Source organism: Leptinotarsa decemlineata, unplaced genomic scaffold (genome assembly GCF_025532065.1).
Source record: "Leptinotarsa decemlineata unplaced genomic scaffold, Ldec_3_MD MMD2_tig00003335_RagTag_RagTag, whole genome shotgun sequence".
In the NCBI taxonomy this organism is placed as follows: domain Eukaryota; kingdom Metazoa; phylum Arthropoda; class Insecta; order Coleoptera; family Chrysomelidae; genus Leptinotarsa; species Leptinotarsa decemlineata.
In genome coordinates this window covers 4,059,709-4,082,168 of record NW_027412587.1, presented here as the reverse complement: position 1 = coordinate 4,082,168, position 22,460 = coordinate 4,059,709, and the positions used below count along the sequence as shown (strand labels likewise).

Below are 22,460 nucleotides of genomic sequence, written 5' to 3'. Positions count from 1 at the left end.
GGCGCGCCAGCATTTCAACCATTGACCACTCCCCACACCGTGGGGTAAGTGATCATTGGGTCCGAGAATCACGTTCCCTGAGCAAGCGCAGTGAGCCAAGAATGTCAGCCTTCTGCATCTGTGTGGCTAAGATTTCTGTCTCAGTGCGGCAAGCCGGTATGATTTTGAAATTCGAGAGTAGAGAGGGCATCATCCCACCAAGGACTCCAATAATCAGAACAACCACCTTGACAGAGTGATCTATCTGGATAGAGTCTGCGGAGTTCGAAGAGAAAATCTCGATATTTTATCCGTTTTTCCTCCTCTTTTCTGACGATATTTGTCTCGCCAGGAGCTGAAAACTCCACGTCAAATATCATTTTGCTATGGTGGTCGAGGAGGACTACATCAGGCTCATTAGCTTATATGAGCCTGAGGGTGGGGAACGAATAGTTGCAATAAATTCGGCACTTCTCGTTCCCCACAACGGATTCAATATCTTGGGCAACACCGGTGTCTCGTCAATACCGTAAGAGTGCCGTACATGGTAATATAGCACTCTTAGAGCCGCGTTATGTCGATGGATATAGGCCGAGACCGCATATGCATAATGCAAGTGCATTAGGGTCTCGGGCGCCCCGTGGCAGGCCCTGCACCTTGTGTCAGGAACCTCTATACCAATCACGCGACTGCGGCAGACTAAGGTGTTGAAGACACCATCCTGGCAAGCCATGATGAACCCCTCAGTTTCCTACTTCAGCCCACTCGACCTGAGAAAAGCGAACGTCAAGCGCTTTGATAAGCCAAGGTCTCCAATGTTATTGAAGAAGACCCCATGCATTGGCTTATCCTTGTATTTCCGCAGAAGTAAGGTGATCTCTGCGGCTTTTATCCAAATCGGTGACAGAGTTGTGGTCACCTCGTTCAGAGTCGAAAACTATACCGAGTTCATCAGCTGCCCGGACAGCTGCCCTAAAGAGAAATGCTCCAATTCCTGCTCTCTCATGGTCACGGACCATGCAGAGAAGGGACTGAACTCCTGACGACTTTACAGGCTATATCCAGTACCATTCTGTCATGTAGACACTCCAAACTCAAAAGTCCACGACCTTATTGTTGTCGGGGAAAGTACAACCGATGAACGGGCGATTTGGGATTATTATTATTATTATTATTTAATTATATGCGAGCGCTTTCGACAGCTGGTCGTGCTGTCATCAAATATTCCTACTATGTTTTTCCAATTCATTCAAATATTGTGATTATTTACAAGAATAAACACACAAAACTGCGAATTTTTTGAGATCACCAAATTGGCGAGATCTTGCGGTATTGTTATTCATGAACTAGCCTGAGTCCCAAACGTGCGAGATTGCATTCCCTAATTGTTGCTCGAATTTATTTTTTTGTCTGGTAAAAAACATGGTTAATATTTTCTTGTAGATTTAACAGTTTCACAAGCAAATATTTCCTTTTATTGTGGATATTAGGTTGTTTCAAAAACTTTGTATATTTTTACAAGTCTATTCAATTGAATAGGAATGAGCGCCATTTGAATCAGTGCACTTTTGCCAACGTAACACGAGTCGGTTAGATCCGTCAGCATAAAAATTCTGAGCTCAGAATTCGATGAAGTCGACGAAGACCTTTTTTGCCTAGTCCTGATTAGAAAAGGTTTTACCGGTGAGAAAGTTATTGGAATGTTGGCGAGAGGTCTTGAGAGTATGGTGGGTGAGGCAGAAATTTGACTTCAATTCGTTTAATTTTCGAACAGTAATTTGTGAAACGTGTATACGTGCGATGTCGTGGAGCAGGATTGGATCTCTCCTGTTGACCAGTACCGGCTGCTGCTGATGAAATGTTCGGTACTAACGAGGACTAACGACTAACGAAGGACTAACGAGGTCTTACCCTTCAACGTGTGATTCCTAACACGGGTTGGACGATAGCAAGTGAAAATTGAGCGTTCGGCCTGGGGCTTGAACCATCGACTCACACATCGGCCGATTGACTTAGTAAACAAAGCACCCTCGTGGAACCGCCCAGTTACCTTACAGTAACCATGGTCTTTTTTGGTGGATTTTCGCCTTTGGGTGGTTTATCGGTGTCCAATCACTATCCTGAACGTCTCCAAAAAAGGGTTGTTTTGGTTGCGCAAACGCAAAAAAAACAGACCTCGAAACGTGACAATTTCTGCCGATCGATCAAATCGTGGGGCACCCACTTTTCAAGCTTCTTGACCTTTCAAATACGTTTTAAATCATCAAAAACCGCATCGGTGCTTACGCTCAGTTTTTCCGCCATAACACGCGCCGTTTGTGATGGGTCAATATCCACCAGGGTCTCCAAATCCTCGTCTTGGATTACTGATAGTCGACCACTTCAGGTTGTTTCAGCAGCAAATTGGTTCAATTTGAATTCGTAGGGAAAAGTAGGCCAAAAATCATTTAACGACATCATTATAAGCTGAAAAGAGGTAAAAAATTATTCAAATTTGAAAAAAAAAATGAACAGCATCGTTGTATAGAGTACAACATTCTCTGTCGATCAGCATATACCACGACATTCATCATTTGCACTGTTTGTATGTTATTAACATTAGTGTTACATAGTTCTGTACAATGGCACATTGTTAGTTTATTGCGTATTAAAGTGAAAGTTGACTTTGAAGAATTGAAATCGCTAATTCAAGAATGCTTGATCATCATAGAAAATCATATGAATCGTCACACTAGACAACAATCCAAGTGCGATCACCTGCTAACGTAACACGATTGTAGTTCATTTTTAGTGATGCAGAAATAGTACAAAAAACCAGAAATATTGAAAAAAATAGTTTTTTTAAAGAACGAACGCATTTGTACGGCTCATTTGATCCATCCATTACACACTAATGTGGTTTTCTTTACAAATTGAAATTTGAAACAAGATTTTTTGTTGTTCTTCTCATTGTTGATAGTTTTTCCATTTTTTAACCAACCTATCTAAATATTTTAGTCCTGTATTTTAGGTATTTCAAATTTTTTTTATTTCATTAATTTTTCACTTCATAGATTCCAAATCTTTCGACTCTTCATTAACTTCAAACAAGTCCGAACCTATACAGGGCGTTTCAACGAAAAATTAACCCCCTCCCTATAAGTCAGAATGGACGTGTAATCGAAAATTTCAAAGAACACGTCAATTTTTATTTCTAGGGGGACTAACTCTGATATGGAAATCATACCCAAAACTTCACCCCCCTGCGGTCAGCATCTACTCCCCCTATTTTTTTCAATGGCATAAGGGGTCGAGTGATACATTATTTGTAAGGTCTTTTGTCCCTACATTATCTCTGTAATTTTTTTTTGAAATTGGTTCTTTCGTTATTGAGAAATTAAGTGTTGAACTTTTTATTTAAGAAAAAACAGAAAATTCGCTGTCGTTCATTTTAATGAGGAAATCAACAACAAATAATATCAGTGGAAACAAAATCAACAGATAAATTGTTCAAAATGACCTCCACCTAGTTCCATAAAATGATACAGTCTACTTTCGAAAGCGTTACATACATTATTCAAGATGTCCGGAGTCAGCAAACGGCATTCTTGAACAATTCTCTGTCGCAGGTCTTCTATATTTGTAGGCTTAGTAGAGTACACTCTCGACTTCAGGAGTCCCCACAGAAAAACTGTCTCACTCGAACATCATTATGTATGGGTGCACTATCCTGCTAGAATGTTATATTATTTTCCACTATTTTCTAAAATTTGTGTAATCATAGGATTTACAAAGTCTTGAAATATATTTATGTATGTGTCTCCATTGTCTTCAACAATATGATAACCAAGAATGCCGGCCCAGATATTCAATTTTTGTGGAGTTTGTGAATGTGTTTCCATCACCAAATGATAATTCATATCGCTCCAGTAACGACAATTATGTCTTCATCATTCAACATGAAAGAACTTTTGTCTAAAAAACATGTATTATATAGGTAATAGGTTTGGGTTATTGGTCAATTTCTCGGTGAACACCTCAGAAAACTGTAGTCGACAATCAGGATCATCTCCGTTTAATTCCTAAAGTAGCCTTTTTGTGAAAGGATGGAATTCGTAGGCTTTCAAAATCCTAGTAGCTGATACACCAGACGCTCTAGCTACATGTCTGATAGATTGTCGATTATCCATTTGTACATGTCCTAAAACTGCAACTTCAATTCCGTCATTTCTGACAGTACGGGATATTTAATGTTTTCTGTTGTAAACAGAATCTGAAGTTCGAAACTCATCCATTAACTGTTTAACGTATTGATGGCTCACGTTGTGGTCTGAATGATTCGTATTATAAATTCTTGCAGCAGCTTTAGCACATTCATAATTTTGATAATAGATTGCAACAATTTTCTTCAGTAGAATAAACCATGTTGGAACGCAGTGAAGGATGACTGAATAATAATTCATGAAGAAGTGACAGTGGCCAACTATCTACTTCTTGTTCTGCGACAACTAGATTCAATAAAAACTACCAGTGGTGGTGCAAGCCTATTCATAAGATATCTTACCCTTGAAGAGGAGCGTCCTAGCTGCCTAGAGCTGTTTGAGAGTTGGAGTCCTGAGAAGCAACTGCTCTCGATCCAATGATACAGGCAGGACGGTTGGGGTCGTTTGGCCAACCTCCATCTTCTCTCTAAAATCAGATCAACATTTGGAACACGAAGAAGCTCTTTCTCCATCTATGTAGGTTCAGCTCCGGATTTTTTGGTTACTACATACCTACTACTACACATAGCCTATATGTTACGAATATTCAGTTTTTCTTAGTTACTTTTATTTAATTGCTTTTGTTTGAAGGTGATTGACAATGTTTCATGATGAATTTCATTAGTTCGGACTTCCATTGTCTAATATTATATAAAATGATTTGATTGGTTTAGGATTTGATTTAGGAAGAAATTCAAAGAAGCCGCATACACGCTATCCAACAATGTATTCAGCCAAACTAGCGTAGAGGTACACAACATATGGAAACCCATAATCAAGCGAAAAATGGCCAACTCCCGCCAAACGGTCATCTCCCACTAAACCAGTGAAGCGGAAAAAGGAAAACAGAGATAAGTGAAAGCACTCAAATGACCTATAAATAGTCAGCTCACGGAGGAATCATTCCAGTCATCACCCGAAGACGATTGAGGATACCTTACAATCGAAACTTCGTGAATTAACTTGGCTTGGAATCTCTTAACTTTTTAATTTTTATTATATTTACATATATTTTTTTTCAATTTGTTTTATTTTTACTTGTATTTTACTTCACTAATTTTCATTTCAGTTTTTTTGCTCAATATAATTGTCTTTTAAGCTATTCATTTTTATTCCTCTCCTTCTATTTTTAATCCTTCTTTTCAGTTATTTCAGGGATTTCAAATCATTTTATATAATATTAGACAATGGAAGTCCGAACTAATGTAATTGCTTTTGTTTTGGGCTCAAATGTGGAGTCAAATAACCAACACATTGCATATTTTTCTACTGTTCCTTTCTTGAATCTCACTTCTCCACCGTTATCAACTACACATGTTACAGAGAGCAGGTTTTTGGTGAGATCAGGAACGTAGCACACATTTTTGAGTATCAGTTATTTGACCACATTTAAGCCCGAAACAAAAACAATTGATTGAAAATAAGTAAGAACAACTAAATATTCGGAACACTATAAAGGGGCAAGTTTTGACTTGAAAACAATTGCAAAACCTTCAAATTTCTAAGCTAACGTATTATACCAATTTTGTTTGAAAATGGAAATTCGTTGCTACTTCGCTTTTGGACAACGATCTTTTCGTTTATAAGATACGGAGCGTTTGAATGCTAACAATGCATTACAAACATTATATCTATTTCAATTTGAAATATATCGTATTATTCTAAATTTTGAAAACAAATCCTTTCTAAACAATGTACAGTTCAGTTTGTTTTGTGATTGATTTTTCAAACCCGATTAATAATTATTATTTGTTGTGTAACTTTCATTAAATTTAATCAATTTTTTCCAAAAGCCAAGTGTTAACGTGGATAGGTAGGTTCAAAGTGAGTATGTCAATTCAACCCTCCACTTCAGAATTCTTTCGCTGTCTTTGGGATATTTTCTCTCCGCATTGCCGTCTAATTTAGAAAAGTCCATTCATTAGCTTCAAATTCCATTACTAAATACTTAAACCTCACCAAAGATAACTTGGACTTCAATTGAAGAGTTCCGTAAATTGTTCCTGAAAGTTAAATTGGCGTTGGCTAGTTTGATTCAGTAATAATTCTTCCTACTTTTGAAGTCATTTTGTTTTGTTGGGCACTAGAGCAGCTCCTACTGTTATTGATTTAGTTTTGTTCTTGTTTTTTTCACCGTTTCATTCTAATTAGTTTGTACATTAGAAGCTTCCTACACAGGGTGTTTCAAATTCGCTCCTCACCATTGGGATCTCGGAAACTATGAGAGATACGAAGATGGTTGAATTGGGGCAAAGTTGCATATTTAACTGACTAACAATATGCCGTTGAGGAAGTTCTGAAACTCCGAGTATATTCGGAGCTATCCGGAAAAAAACAGAAATTTCGGAAAATGGTTATTTTTTTTGAAGGATTCGAAAATAAATTGCACTTCCACCTTGCCACTTTTTCTCTACTATTTAATGGTGTTTTCAGGTTTGCTATTCGACATTTCGTCTTCCGGCCACCATCATCAATTTTTTTATGCGTGCTACATTGGATTCTTTCCGTTTTGAATAAAACCGGATTTGAAGATGTATTTTTTTCGAAAAATTGGAGATATTGAAAAAAATGTACCTATTCTTATCATAATAGACTTTGACTTAGATGTTTCTAAATTTGATTTTCAATTTGTTATTGTACAAGTCATTGAATTTTTGGCGAAAAATGGCTTTCACGAATGAATAAAAAAGAGATATGATACAAATTTATTACAAATATGATAAAAACAGTGTTAGGACATCAGAAATGTATTCAAACTAGTATCTCAAAAGACGACAACCATATCGAACTATGTTCAAGTTATTGGATCAAAATCTCACCGAGCTTGGCTCGTTTAAAAAGCCAATAAAAAAATACGGAGACAGAATCAACAATCAAAATTTGATAAATGAGGTGTGTATGAGGTAAATAAGACATTGTGTCCTTTTCAATGAAAATAGAACTTTGAACAAATAACAATAATTAACTAAAATGTAAAGATAAAAGTAAATCACAGCAAATGCTGGCCATTTTCATGATAACAGAACTGTGCCCTTCTTCGAATATTTTTCAGTGCACTGCAATCTTCCGAACTCTCTAACAATGCTGTGTTTAAGATCCTCAATATTTTGATATTCCCTCTGACCATAATCTCTATTTTTCAGTGTACCCTATAAGAATGTATCCATAACACTTAAGTCTGGAGACCTTGCTGGCCACCTCACCGGCCCATTATTCCCTATCCATTTATCATCAAACCTTTCAGTCAGGTAATTAGATACTCGTCTGGTAGTGTGCGGTGGAGCAACATCATGTTGAAACCAGATGTTGTTATAGTTAGCCAAAGGTAGATCATCCAGATAGTCTTCGAAAATCGACATTTAAAACTGGTGATAGGTTTCTCCATTCTGAATTCCGTCAAATAAATGAGGACCCAAAAATTCTATCTTTGTAAATTCCTGCCTACACCTCAATACTAAATCGCACTTGAGGTCGAATTTTTCAGAACTGCCTGGGGTTGTTTATGCTCTAAATGTGTTCGTTATTTTGGTTGAATATCCCATAATTCGTAAAAGTGCTTTCATCTGTCCAAATTACATTTTCCAGGAAAACAGGAAAATCTGGTCTTCTTACTAGCCAATTACAAAATTCTAAACGCCTTTCGGAATCACCTGCATGCAATTTTTGAGATATGTGTATTTTGTAACATTTTATGACGCTTGTATGACAAATATTCATTTCGGAGGAAATTTGACGTGTAGATTTCCCCGAGTTCATGCTTATCTGCAAATTATTAATTTTTATTGAAAAGGACACAATGTCTAACTTACCTCATACATACCTCATTTATCAAATTTTCTTTAGTTTCCTGGTCCATTCTATCTCCGTATTTGTCCTTCGGCTTTTCAAACGAACCAAACTCGGTGAGATTTTGATCCAATAACATAGTTCGATGTGGTTGTCGTCTTTCGGGATACAAGTTTAAATACATTTCCGATGTCCTGACACTTTTTCAATCGTATTTGTAATGAATTTGTATCATTCGTGAAATCATACGTGATACATCTTTGAATCCGGTTATATTCAAAACAGAAATAATCCAATGTAGCACCCATTAAAAAAAAAAAAGTTCATGATGGTGACCGGAAGACGAAACGTCGGGTATCAAATCTGAAAACACCATTATGTAGCAGGGAAAAAGTGGCAATGTAGAAGTGCAATTTATTTTCGAATGCTTCGAAAAATAAAGCCAGAAAAAAATAAAAACCATTTTTCAAAATTTCTGTATTTTCCGGATAATTCCGGATATACTCGGATTTTCAGAACTTTCTCAACGGCATATTGTTACTCAAGTAAATGCAAAACTTTGCTCCAATTTAACCATCTTCGTATCTCTAATAGTTTCCGAGATCCCAATGGTGAGGATCGAATTTGAAACACCCTGTATTCTTTTTTCAAAATCATTTATCTCATAGATGTCACCAAATATTATTGGTCCTCAATAAAAATGTCATTGGATAATAGTAGCGTTTGTTGTTACAGTAATTCTTCCAACTGAATTGTTCATTTCTTCTTTTGTTCCTTGTTATTTTTATGTACACTTTTAACAATATTCACAACCATTATTCGTTTTTCCTAGTCACAGAAAAGAAATGAAAGAATTTTTGGAAGATGTACTACTATATTGGGCCAATATTACATCCCTGATTAAATGCCTCAAATGTTGTTCTTCCATGCCAAATACCCATAAAACGTCACCCTCGAAAAAAACACCAATAGTAAACACATAAATGCGGAAAAGCAAAACGATTTCCAATAAGGAAATCTCATAAAACTCATCGAGTCTACGCCGGACTGTATCCAATCTGATCCGCACAGCAACATCAGTCGGTGTGTCATCGACGGCTCAGAAAGCAATATCCTTTCAACCGAGCCAAACTTCATTAGTTACACCTGAGAAGGCGTCCGAACAGGTGCCCGTTTGTCGCATGTGCTTTGTTTGGCGCGTCCTCTTCTGTTTATTCATGGCCACTTGATGCCGAGCTCTCAGCAGAATTAGCCCTGAAGCCAGTGACGTATTTTTGTCAGTCAGTTTGAAATTCTAGTTGTATTTTTTGTTTATTCATATGCATCCAATGTATTGTTATTGTTTATACAATAAATGAATATTGGGAAAGAAAGGTTATGGCTTTTTACTTCCCCATTTTTATACAAAAAAAATCTTCTTTTCAAAGAAAGGAATGAAAAATTAATCTCTCTTAAAAATATACCCCTTGCAATTCGAAAAATCATTATCATTATTATTATAAAGGTATATTATCTTGAAAAAACGTATATAGCTTTATCTTGGTTTGCAGATTATCTATACAGCAAATTATATAAAGGTAGGATAATGATTCAATTTCAAGATTTGAGGTAGCAACCTCTGGAGTCCCCCAAGGTAGTGTACTGGCACAAAAAATGAACCGAATAGTATCTACACACTAATATCGAATATTTCCTCAAAAACTAAGCAGACTTCGTCAGTTGTTTCTCACTGTACAATTTGTTTGACAATATTTCCATACATGACGTCATAGTGCCATCATATTGACTTTGTAGTAAATGATATAAGAACATAGACTTTCACGGTCATGGTCACGATTGAAGGAAACAAAATCTAAAGTACCAAACGTTTCGTCTGCTACTGCGGCAGACACCATCAGTATGCGCATTGATCAAGAGGACAAAAATTATATCTCGAAGTCTCAGCAACTACTGACTGGTGATCTACGTGTTCACTCGTATTTATTATTTTAGTAGATGGTGGGGGAATGGTGGAGTTGATGGTGGAGGTAATGGTAGGGTCCTGATTGGTCCGCACTTTTGCTGGGTCGTTCTGATTGGTCTGTACTATTACTAGGTTGTCCTGGTTAGTCCAGGTATGCTGCTAGTGGGGTGTTGTGGGAGTTGTATTCTTGTTCATTTCTGGCCTTCTTGAATACTGGATGCCACGTTCTGTTGACTCGTATACCTTGTCATTTTCTGTTGAAATTGTTGGGATGCCTTCAGATCTCAATTACCTCTCTATGAAGTCGTTCGTGGTAATGTGTTGAATTTGACTGAACAGTTGTTCCTTCGTGTTTTATCACGTTCGTTTGCATGAGGTGGCAGCTAGGCTTGTGTTCTTGTATCCTGGTGTTGATGCTGCGTTTGGTAATTCTGATATAAACTGTGCCACATGAACAAGAAATCCTGTAAACACCTGCGGATGTCAAAAGCTTTCTTTTGTCCTTGATCGATCTGATAATATTGCGTATTTGATCAGTTGGTTCGTAAATTATAATGTGACATTGAGACAACTTTTTCTATGCGGTTCGTAACTTTCCAATTCAAGGTAAGTAGACTGTCCCCCATTGGCGACTGGATCGTGGAAGAAGTTGGGCTTTTTTTTTAGGTTGTAGAGCATGTTTCATTTCTTGTGCTGTGAACCCATTGGACTGAGGAGCTTGGTGTAGATGATGAAGATGTGAAATTATTTCATATTTCATTTTTCATGTTCCTACGATCAGCTGACGTGTAATCCACCACCTGACAGCCAGCTGTCATTTTTGTATTGTCACCTATTATCTGAAAAATTTTCAATGTGGAATAAATCACTGAAAACTTATATTTTTACGTGTATGAGAGGCAACCATAACACAGTCGTATGAAGCATATCTGAAATTATCCGCTGGGATTAAATACGTCGCAAAAATCTCTCGCTGGCTCCCGGTCTAAATGGCGATGTGTTCATTGCGAATAGATTGTTAGACGTATCGATTTATTGGCGGCATAGAGAGAGGATCTTTTGACGACCTAATTTGATCGAGACGGTGTGGTTTTCCTTTTAGAAGTAGAGCGAACTTTGCGAGAGGAAATGCCAGAAGAGTTTCGCGAATGCGTTCTGGAAACTACTATTGTGGGAAATTAATTTCACGCCGCTCTAGGGTATAGTCCGCAATGTGAACTTTGCGAAGTTCGTAGAGGAGCGTATACTGTGTGCTTCATAGTTAAAAATTAGAAGTAGATAGGAATGTTCATATCATCAGTTATCAATCGAAAGTCCTAGAACTTCCTGTACAGAAGCTCAAGCTCAAAACAAAAGATTTAAATTCACAAGCTATATTTAAAAAAAACTTATATATAATCACAATTTATTAAAAGTGATATTATATAAAATTTATGACATTAAAAATAAAATAAATACAACAATAAAAATTAATTGGCGCTCCGGGGCGACTTCATTGATTCCAGTGGCGCATTTGCTTTTTCAGCTGCAGGAAAACCCGGAAAAACCTGCAGCACCACATCATCTGAAGATCTTGATCTAACAATGTCCTCTCTCTCATAAAACAAAATGTAGGGTGTCTCCAGAGGCTCCAATAAATTCAATGCATCGCCAGAACACTTCGTGACACGACTATCGTCAAACTTAAACCAGTCCGTTTCTTCTTTGACCAAGGCGTAATAATGACCACATTCAACGCCAGAACCACAGTGAGCAATGACTGTATGAATATTATAACAGTGGTCTGCTAGGTTGAAATGTTCATCTATTTCGAACCTTCCAAAGAGTTTCTTGCTTCCGTTAGAGGTTGAGTCTTGTTTGAATATCATCAGTGTTATTATTAGATTGACTGGTGCCTCAGATATACTTGTTTCCTTATAACAGTCAGTTAGTTTGGCGCATGTTTGACAATACAGTTGATTATCACCTGTTAAAAATTCCATTTTCAGATGATTTAACAATAAGCTTTGCACGGACTGGTAATTAGTCGTATTAGGAAAAGCTAGATGAAGTTCCAGAAATTCACATAAGTTTTCAGTACTTCTTGAACATTTACCACAAAGTAAACAAGTGAGGATTTTTCCAGCAAAAAATTTACAAACACAAGACGAGATGGGTTGTACGGAATCATTCAGTCCAGAGCGGCTGGGAGTATTGATTTTGCTATTGTTTTGCTCACGAAGAGTATTCAACAAGAACCCCAAGAATTCGGAACAATCCTCTTGTTGTCCTAACGAGTATCTAGTGGACTTCAAATACTCCAGGAAATCGGTTGGAGGGAAAGATGATACCTTCTTACGAAACTGCAGCTGCATGAACAGTTGTTTGAGTTTGATGAATAAGCAGAAAACATTCTCGTTCTCGTTCATCATTAAAACTTCGTTCTTGAAATTCTTCGTCATGAACAACACTTGTAAAATGCTATTCATGTAACAAGTGTTTCCTAAATTATCCAATCCAATTTTCTTCTCTAGATTTTCAGGACAACTCTCTACTGATTCGTAAGGAAGAACACTTTTCACAGAATCTCCATAAGAACCATTTCTCAAGCTGCGATCGATCCTTCCAAGTGAAAAAGGGTTTCGTAGAGGGATCGATTCGGCTCTTGCTTCAAGAAGCGCTTCCACTGAAATGGTACCAATTCTACGAGGAATGCAACTCATTTTTTGGGGCCAAGAATGACCTGAGTCCACTGACCGCACTGAAAAAGAAGAAGGTGGATCAATCACTTGTGAATTAACCTTGATAGGAGACTGATAAATATCCACATATTTTGGCTTGTTTCGAAGAGGTTTCAGTTCCGTACTGAAATTAGGGCAATGCATGATCTCATCAAAATTATGTGAAGGAGGAATAGTTCCAAGTACTGAAGCAGTATTGCCACGTTGAATAGCAATACTAATTCTTTCTAACAAAAAAGAGGTAGAACGGTGATCTTTCGTTGCTTGGCCTATTCTCCTTCCGAGTTTATGAACGAATAACAGAGACTCCGGGCCATAAACACCAAAAGTTTCAACCGCTACTGGATGGAACAGATAGTTGTTTCCAAGATTTTGGTATTTTTTCCTTTTCAATTTCTCGCCAGACAATGCTGCAGTTCCAGCAGACTTGGAACTTTCGGCTAGATGGGAAGCCGCGACCGTGTCAACGCAAGTAAAGTCCCATACCACAGGTTTACCGTATTTCCATGGTATGAGAGACATGCCATCTGGTCGTTTACCATCATCTCGACTGGTACCTAAGGGTTCCAGAATTGCAGGAACATCCGCTGACAACATAGCTCTTTTCAATATGTCGTTCACTTGGTGATGTCGAGATATACGCCCTGCACTTCTCCTGCAACTCAAACCATGTGTACCTTTCTCATCAACTATACTACCGCAAATATAATATATATAATAATAGAATAAACTATTTATCTGATAAAATCATATTATGATGAAAATATAAAACTTCCATCTCCTTCGTTCAAAATAATTTTTCAAGTCTAAATCCAGAATTCACTCTTGATTTGTTCAAAAATACAAAAACAGAACATTTTTCGAATGTTTGTCTATTTTAGGAATCCCATATATCTGTTGTTATAATAATTATGTGATGTTCTTCAGTTTCATGAGAAATATTTTCTGTTACCTACTTCAATATTCAGGAATTATTTTCCTAACTTACTGATTCTTTCATATTTTTCTTGGTATGCTCTTCTCTCTGCTCAATATGTCCCACGCACATTCCGTATCGCGATTTTATGCTTGTCTGCTTTTGATTAGTTCTAATCACATTTTAAAAATGTTCATCATTTATATTTTCAGTATCATTTTGATTTCTCACAAATTGGAAAACATCTTGAAAAAAATTATCAATTCACTTTTGAATTTTTTCGGAATTTTAAATTTTTACTCCATAATTCAATAACTTTCTTTCAACATTATCATTGAGAGACTCTCCTATTTTAAAACATTTTTCATTTCTTGAATTTCTTCTGGTTCTTTATATTTTCGAAAGTACCTCATACCGTTTTCATACTTGTGAAAGTATGAAAACGGTTGAGAAAGCTATTGTTGCGTATTTGTAAAGATTTTTTTGAGATAAAAGTGGACTGTATACTTAAATCGTGAACTTGATCGTGAGAATGAAATAAATTCCTTCAGACTCACCTATCTTGATATCTTCTGAAGATTCAGGGGCTCCCAGGAACGAAATTATCCTTGCAGTTGATGATTATTGGCACAAACTTGATTAATTGAATAGAACTAGCCGATACTTGATGAAAATCCATATTAAAAAACTGATTAATACAGTTTATTGTATGATTTTCATTATAAAGGGTTTTACAAAAACCGCGATACATATTTTGCTATGCAATAGCTTCCTCAAGCATAAAATAATTTTACGCTTGAGGAAGCTGTTGTATAGCGAAACACGTGTCGCGGTATTTGTAAAACCGTTTTTAGTGGAAATCATATCTACAATAAACTGTATAAATGAGTTTTTAAAAACTTTATTGTTCAATGTAACTGTTTCATATATATAAATACCAATTTTTATAGAATGAGTAAATTTTTTTTGTTGACCGGTTTTATTGAAAAAAGAGATGATAACGATGTAGATAATGTACCAAAAGCTAAAAAATAATTCGGAAGGTCCTAGGTATAAGTCATCACACCACTCTCCTCAGCAATCTACGGTATTGGTCAGATAAAATAATAAAAAAATCATTGGGCCTAGTATTTACATATTTACTCAGATTACGCTACGCCCAAAGATTTTATTATTTTTTTATCCGATCAATATCGTAGATTGCCGAGGAGAGTGGTGTGATGATTGCTACCTAGGACTTTATGAATAATTTGTTAGCTTTTAGTACATTATCTACATCATTATTTTTTTTTTTTAATGAAACCGTTCAACATATTTTTTTTACTTATTTTTATTCTCAAGTTTTTAGTTTCTAATTTTGTTACTTAATTCTTCTCATTCTGTTTAGTTCATTTAGAGCTTCAGTAGTACAAGATTTATTCCCCGACAATTTGTTGCAATCTAACTCCTCAATACATAAACCTTCCAAAGACTTTACTCGATTTAGGGCCAAGTATGCTTGTCCTTCTTCAAACAATTCCGACCCTAAATACACAACTGCGTGCTTTAGAGGGCTGCCTTGCATTTTATGGACAGTGGAAGCCCATGACAAAAAATTAAGAGTAACATCCTTCTTTCAGCCGTCCCATAATTGAACTTTGCTGTTAACTTTATGGTATTAGGGTGGATAACTCGTAAACGGTTTTGCCAATCTTTTCAAACAATCGTATACCGTTTCTTCCCCTTTTCAACCAAACTCTGATATTGATAATAATCACTTTCTCGATATATCAAGCTTCAGTGAAAACAAAGTATACAAGGCACTAAGGTCGCTCAAGCCTAAAAAGACCACTGGTCCAGATGACACTCCAGCTTTCATCCTAAAAGATGTGTACTTGTGCTTGCTCGTCCTCTATCTATACTAATTAATATCTGCTTGAGATCGGCTACAATACCAAGGATCTGGAAATCATAAAAAGTCTGTCCCATTTTCAAGAAAGGAGATAGACGAGATATTTCAAATTATCGGCCTATCTCTATTATTTGCAACTTTGCAAAGGTTTTTGAGATTCTGCTGGAGCGAGTTATATATCGACATGTAAGTTGCAATATAAGTATAAACCAACACGGTTTTATGAAAAATCTTTCAACGGTCACCAATCTTCTGATTGTAACCCAACATTGACAATAGGGCCCAAACTGATGTTATTCACCCAGACTTTTCTAACGCCTTCGACAAGCTTGACCATGGCATTCTACTAAACAAACTAGTAGCCTTTGGATTATCTCCATCCTTAATTGCACTCTTTCAGTCAGGGCCCCCGCTACCATGTGTGCAAAGTGTGCAATGCACACGGGCGCCATCCTTTAGGGGCGCCAAAATCCAGGGTCAAAAATTGCAATGATTTAAAAAAAAAACAAAAAATAATTTTAAAATAAAAGTTGAGAAATTAAATAGGATTAGGTATAAATACACACAAAATTTTATTAATATATCATCCGGTTACTGCCGATTCCTATGTTGCGAGAACATGTCAGGCGGTAGTTTCTTGATTTTTCCTGTTTAGACATGAACAATGCCCGGAGCGCTATAAAAGAGATGATGCATCGCCAGAGGCGTTTTTGAACCGGTTAGTTCACTGGACCGTGCAACAAGTGCATAAAAATAAGTAATCCTATTAATTATTACATTTAAAGTTATTTTTATTTTGTCAATATTTTCTTTACTACTTTTTTCTAAAAAATTAAGTGCTGAATACCTGCTGACTCCAATTTCAACGGTTCGATTTTTTATAAAATGGTAAGTGGTCCCTACTTTAATTCATACTATCAACATTAACCCTTTATAGGATACTGGTTATTATTATTTTTTGTTTACTCAAATATCTTTTTATTAATTGAAATGTCATGTACAGGTTCTTTGACTACATTTACGTGCTTCCTAGAGCCTTTATTATGTCAGATAGAAAAAAAATGTACCAAGCAGAAGTTGTAGGTTTTTTTCCTATATTACCTTTTGAAGTTATCAGATAAAAACAAAATCGCATCGAAAATGAAAAAATATAGGCAGCATTCACATTAATAAAACACCCTGTATATTCGCTAAAATAAAAGCCCTTTTTTCTCTGGTTTGAAAAATATATATGTTGATATCATTTGGGTGAGATGTTTTTGAATTTTTAAGTTATATTAGCTAAAATAAATTGCAGAGAAAACCATGGAAACAATTAGAAGAAATATAATTTATTTTCAATAGTCCAAATAGCAAACAAATATAAGCATAAAACATTTTTTTTCTATCTGACATAATAAAGGCTCTAGGAAGCACATAAATATAGTCAAAAAGTCAAAGACCCTGTACGAGTTTGAAAAAAAATTGTTTTTTTATCAATGACTCGCTTAGTTTTTATGCTATCGATCTTTTTAAAAACCATTTTGTAGGTTTTTTTAAGGGCTCTAAGATCAAATCAGTTTAAAAGGGTTTAAGCTGAAAGGGCTCGAACAAATTGCTTTTTACTTAAGTACATTAAAGTTGTTTTCATTACCTGATGATACTGACCTCTTAAGTATTTTACAATATATATTTGAAAACAATTTAATCTCCACCCTTCCAAACTTAAGCATTTCACTAAGAATTCTTCTGACATTGCCTGTATCTGTAGCGTCTGGCGAGCGATCTTTTTCAAAGTTAAAAATCATTAAAAATTATTTAATATCGACAATGCTTCAAGAATTCTTGTCTAGGATAGCGATATTAGCAATTGAACAAGAAATTTTTGATGGTATAAATTTTAGCCATGTAATCAATGAATTTGCAGTAGCAAAGTCTCGGGAAATATCGCTGCTACAATAGCTATTTTGTATTTTTCTATTGTACTTAGCTATCATTTTTGATTTTATAACGAAGTTACCTAGGTATTTTTTATCAGAACTGCATATTGCATATTTCTCAAAATATCTAAGTATTAGTAGAAAGTAGTAGACAAAAAGATGTGATTTTTAGTTTTGGGTTATTTTTTAGTATTTATAAACAACGTGTCTGTACCCTATTCGTTAAGTAAATGCTTTAAAATGGGTGTGAACAAGAATTTATTTTAATTTATTTTGTTATGATTTTATTCTGTTTGTTTCATTTTGATATCTTAGTCTACAAATAAATATGACTTCTAAAGTTCAGTTTTTTGCTTTATTGCAAGCACCTACCCACCTACCTTGAAAAAAATAAATAAAAAAACATGATACAAAATGCCTTAAGGGGCGCCAAAATCCTTTTTTGCACACAGGCGCCAGTAGCCCTTACGGGGGCCCTGCTTTCAGTCCTATCTACGGGATAGAAAACAATATGTTCAGCTCAATGGTTTCAAATCTACCGAATATAGTGCTTCTTCCGGTGTTCCACAAGGGTCAAATCTGGGACCGTTGCTCTTCAATATCTTCATTAATGATATTGCAGATGTTATAGATTAGTATTTCCTTTTGTATGCCGATGATCTAAAACTATACTGCCTCATTGAGAACATAGATGGTTGTGTGAACCTCTCAGCAAGCGTAGGACGGATTGTAGAATGGTGTTATCGAAATAAGTTGCCGCTAAACCCGGATAAATATAAGGTCATGTCCTACAGTTTAAAAACGAACATCTTGATCTTTGATTATTCAATAGAAAACGTTTCCCTGGTGAGACCAGAAACATTTACTGATCTTGGCGTCACATTTGACACTGCACTATCATTTAATAGGCATATCGATAACGTTGTAACCTCCTCCTGTTGTCTGTACGGATTAATTGCACGTAACAGTAGTGATTTCAAAGAAACTTCGACCTTAAAAACTTTATTCTATGCTTCCATAAGATCAAAGTTAGCGTACGCGTCAGTTGTGTGGAGCCCCTTTTATCAATATCATATTGATAGGATAGAAGCAATTTAACGACGATTTTTAAAACTGCTAAGCTTAATAACCGATGGCATTCATCCTCCAATAGGAACAACCCACTCTGAATTGCTACAAAACTATAACTTTTTCAGTCTCGAAAAAAGGCGTGTACTAACCTATAAAATTATCAAAAGCATAGTTGACTGTCCAACATTACTGGAAAAGTTTAATATTTGCATTCTTAGAATATGTTCCAGACACCCGAGTACTTTCTATTTAAACACATCTCGCACAAATGTTCTGGAGAAGTCTCCGATCCATACCATGTGTAAAGTGACAAACTCTATTAGCGACAATTTAGATATATTTAGTTGCAAATTGTCAAATATAAAATCTCACTTCTTGAAATAATTGTTCTGTCACATATAATAAATATAAAATAGTCACTTGTTTGTAGTGTTTGTAGACTTTACAGTAACTTGTTTGTGATGTATTTATTATACTCTGTCATTTATTAATGTAAGGTATAAAGGCCGACTAACTCCGCCATCCTTTCGCACAGAGTTCTTCAGAAGGAGTTTCAGCTACCAGATCTGTGCAATTTATAATGACATTCCCGAGCCCATGAAACGAGATGACTTCAATCATTTTAATATCAATTTCAAACGATTCTTATTATCTTCAAACTATTAATGACCCAAACTATCAATGAACCTATTACAAATCTATAAATAGTCATAATATTTTAAGATATTTAAAAATTCTTTTTGTTTATTCCTTTGCGTACTAGGCGACATTTTTGAGGTTAAGTGGAAGAGCAATTGAATGATGACTTGTCATCATGTAAATTTCGATACGTCAATATTGGACTGCAACATATTGAGGTAGTTGTGAAAAAATATGTATTCCGCCATTTTGTAGCTGCGGCCATTTTGGATTTACAATGATACAGAAATTATTAAATTGTATTGTCATCAAAACTAAATGTCTGTTCCAAATTTTAGATCAATCTGTCAACAGGAAGAGGTCAAACTTCAATTACTAAATTTGACCCAAAGAAACAGGGAAAGCTAAATAAAACCGTTAAAAAATAACAAGCGGTTACATCAATGTGGAGCACGATAATTGTTTTTTAGAAAACACATATTCCACTCGTCTGGTAAGAATATTTCGTTCTCTTCAATAAACCGCAAAAAAGTAAAAAACATTCCTGATAACACTGAAAGCAGTAGCAAATTAGGTACGGGTATTTTGAGAAAATAATATAAATGACGAATTGGTGTGACTTGCTGATTATAAAATACCTTTACTAAATTATTTAATTTTGCTAAATACACAATAGCTGTTGTATGGCGAAACACGTGTTGCGGTTTTTTAAACACTCCAGTGAAAATCTTAGAATATAGTATTACTTGAAATATTAACAATAAAAAATTTAAGGCGCTGGATAATTTCATTTTATGGTGAAGTCGCCGATTCCACCAAAATAATTGACGAATTCTTTATACAATAAAAGTGATCAAATACAAGTTATTGTGAATATCATTTTCTATGACAATCACGGTGTCATGGAATAGAGGAATGTCATGGTCTTTGTTTAATTACAGACATAACATAGTTTTATAAAATTTTCATTTATTGGTATTAGTAGTATTCATATAGTGCGTAAATTATCAAGAGGTTAACTTGATAGACTGACTTGATATAATATCGAATAAAATATTAGTAATACCTGAAACAAGTTGACGAGTTTTCATACCTCAGAATAAAATTTTATTTTTGTACAACTGTCAATGAAAGTTACATTTTTATTGGTTGTCAAGAGTATTAACAGATGATGTTTACAAAGTAGCCTGTTGAAAATATTTTTAACACGATTTTTTCAACCAAGTAGCAATAAACAAAACATAATTATTCAATTTTCAAGAAAGTTTTATTATAATCAATAGATATAGATACAATCTGTTACGAATGTATTATATACATTTACATTATTATTTATGAACATTAATATGAAAAGTATAATTAGAACAACTGCTGATATTAATACCTTGCGATGTTGAAGAGCCTTGTAATATATTTGAATGATCTGAGTTGACAATTTCGTGGGCATTAGCATTTAATTTTTGAAGTGAAGAAGACGATGCTGTGATGCTGGAGCTAGAGCTGCTGGGATTATTCTTTCAGCAATAGCCTTTTTATAAGTGATAGATTGATTGCCAGCTACTGTTGTAGACTTTCATGCTCCGTGCTCCTGATTCTGCCAGCAAAGAAGCAGAAGACCTTCTGAAACAGTGACCTGTATATTCCTTTGGTTCCGGGAGGTTCAGAAACTCAGCAATGGTAGAAGGCATTTTCCCAAACGTGTTTATACCAACTGGGTTGGCCCTGCATTTATAATTTGAGTATTTAAAAAAACCATTGATGATTGATAACAGAAGGGTGCAATGCAACGTATTTATTAAAATAGTCAATGTTTTTTCCAGCAATGCAAAAAGAACGACCTATTTTCGTTTTTGTTTTTGGAATTTCAATAACAACCAATGATTTATCTATTGATTTAATGTCTTCTATTAATAAAAGGCACAGCTCTTCACGCGGGCAGGCTCCATATATTCCGAAAATAGTAGTAACTTTTATCATCAAATATTTTCATCTGGGAATATTTTCATTTGGCCGATAACTTTAATTTTTCCGCTTTAAAAATGCTTTTACCTTAAAATATTTGCTGCAATCGTTGAAAACTTGCTCCACAAAGTTGATGAGTTCCATATTTTTGATTTATCTTCTATATATAGACTAAGAAGATGGTTTCGCTAGACCAGCTAAGAAAATTAGAATATGCGATGTCGTACTGCTGAGCCGATTTTTTTGGTAACAATTCAATTGAAGCTCTTTTTGCAGCCTCTTCAATATCGTCAGGAACACGACACAATTCCTCACCACAGTTCTTCATTATGCAAGACATCAAACACCAGCAAGAACTTTAAATGTGACTTTTTATAAAACGCGTGAGCTGTAAACAATACTGTTTGTTGGTAACCAGGTGTTTCGGCGTCACCTGACACGGCCACTTCACAGCAAATGCGATAACATGAAAATAGTTAACTGACAAGAAATGTCAAAATGTGTTTTACAGAAATATTCAATTTATCTATTTTATTATGACAACAGGACAGTTGTACAAATAAATTTGTATGATATTTGTGTTAAAAACAAGTTTTATTTTGTTCGTGAAATTGCTCAACTCGCTACGCTCGTTTCGCAAACTTTTCCACTCACAAAATAAAACCTTACTTCTAACACTCATAACATAAATATTCAACTCATAAATATTCATTGTTGACTTGTAGTAACCATACAGCAATACAAATTTCACTCATGAATTTATTTTGTTTTTCAAGTCATGTCACTAGAACGGCGGGGTGGCTACCTCCAGCTGAGGCGTGGAAATGCGGGGAAGAAGCCTTGCCGTTCGGCTGGGAGAGAGCCATGGATGATTCTGGAAGAACCTATTACATAAAGTAAGTTGATTTCATTCTCATAATTGTTGCTGGTTCACAGTAGACCTTGATATTTTCAGTCATATCAACAAAACCACCACCTACGAAACTCCGGTAATGAAAAATTTCGATCCGCTACCAAAGCCTGAGCCTCGGTCGATTACCTTAGAAAGATCTTCGAATTTTGGATTTGGATTCGTAGCGGGGTCAGAAAAACCTGTTATTGTTAGGTTCGTGACTGAAGGAGGCCCCAGCGTTGATAAGGTAAGTTGGAATTTTCATTAAAGGATATAACAAAAAAAATTCAAAGAGTTAAACTATAAAAATAAATATTATCACACATCCAAATCTAATTTTAGGTACTTGAAATTGCATTTTCAGCTTACAACATTTGATAACCTATCTATTTTAAAAGGCGTTCCAAGAGGTATGTTTCTGGTACTGCTTCTACTTATAATCTACGTAAAAGGTATATTTGAATTTTTCACATATAGTCAT

The 22,460-nt window shown here is 35.4% G+C and overlaps 1 protein-coding gene across 1 annotated transcript in view; it reads left to right on the top strand.

Moving 5' to 3' along the window:
* Positions 1-22,460, top strand: part of LOC111509216 (uncharacterized) — a 101,036-nt gene that overhangs the window by 43,331 nt on the left and 35,245 nt on the right. Inside the window, exons 3-4 of the mRNA XM_074177969.1 lie at positions 21,864-21,983; positions 22,043-22,226. Of these exons, the coding sequence (XP_074034070.1) occupies positions 21,864-21,983; positions 22,043-22,226 (304 nt within the window). The remainder of the gene's footprint in view (positions 1-21,863; positions 21,984-22,042; positions 22,227-22,460) is intronic.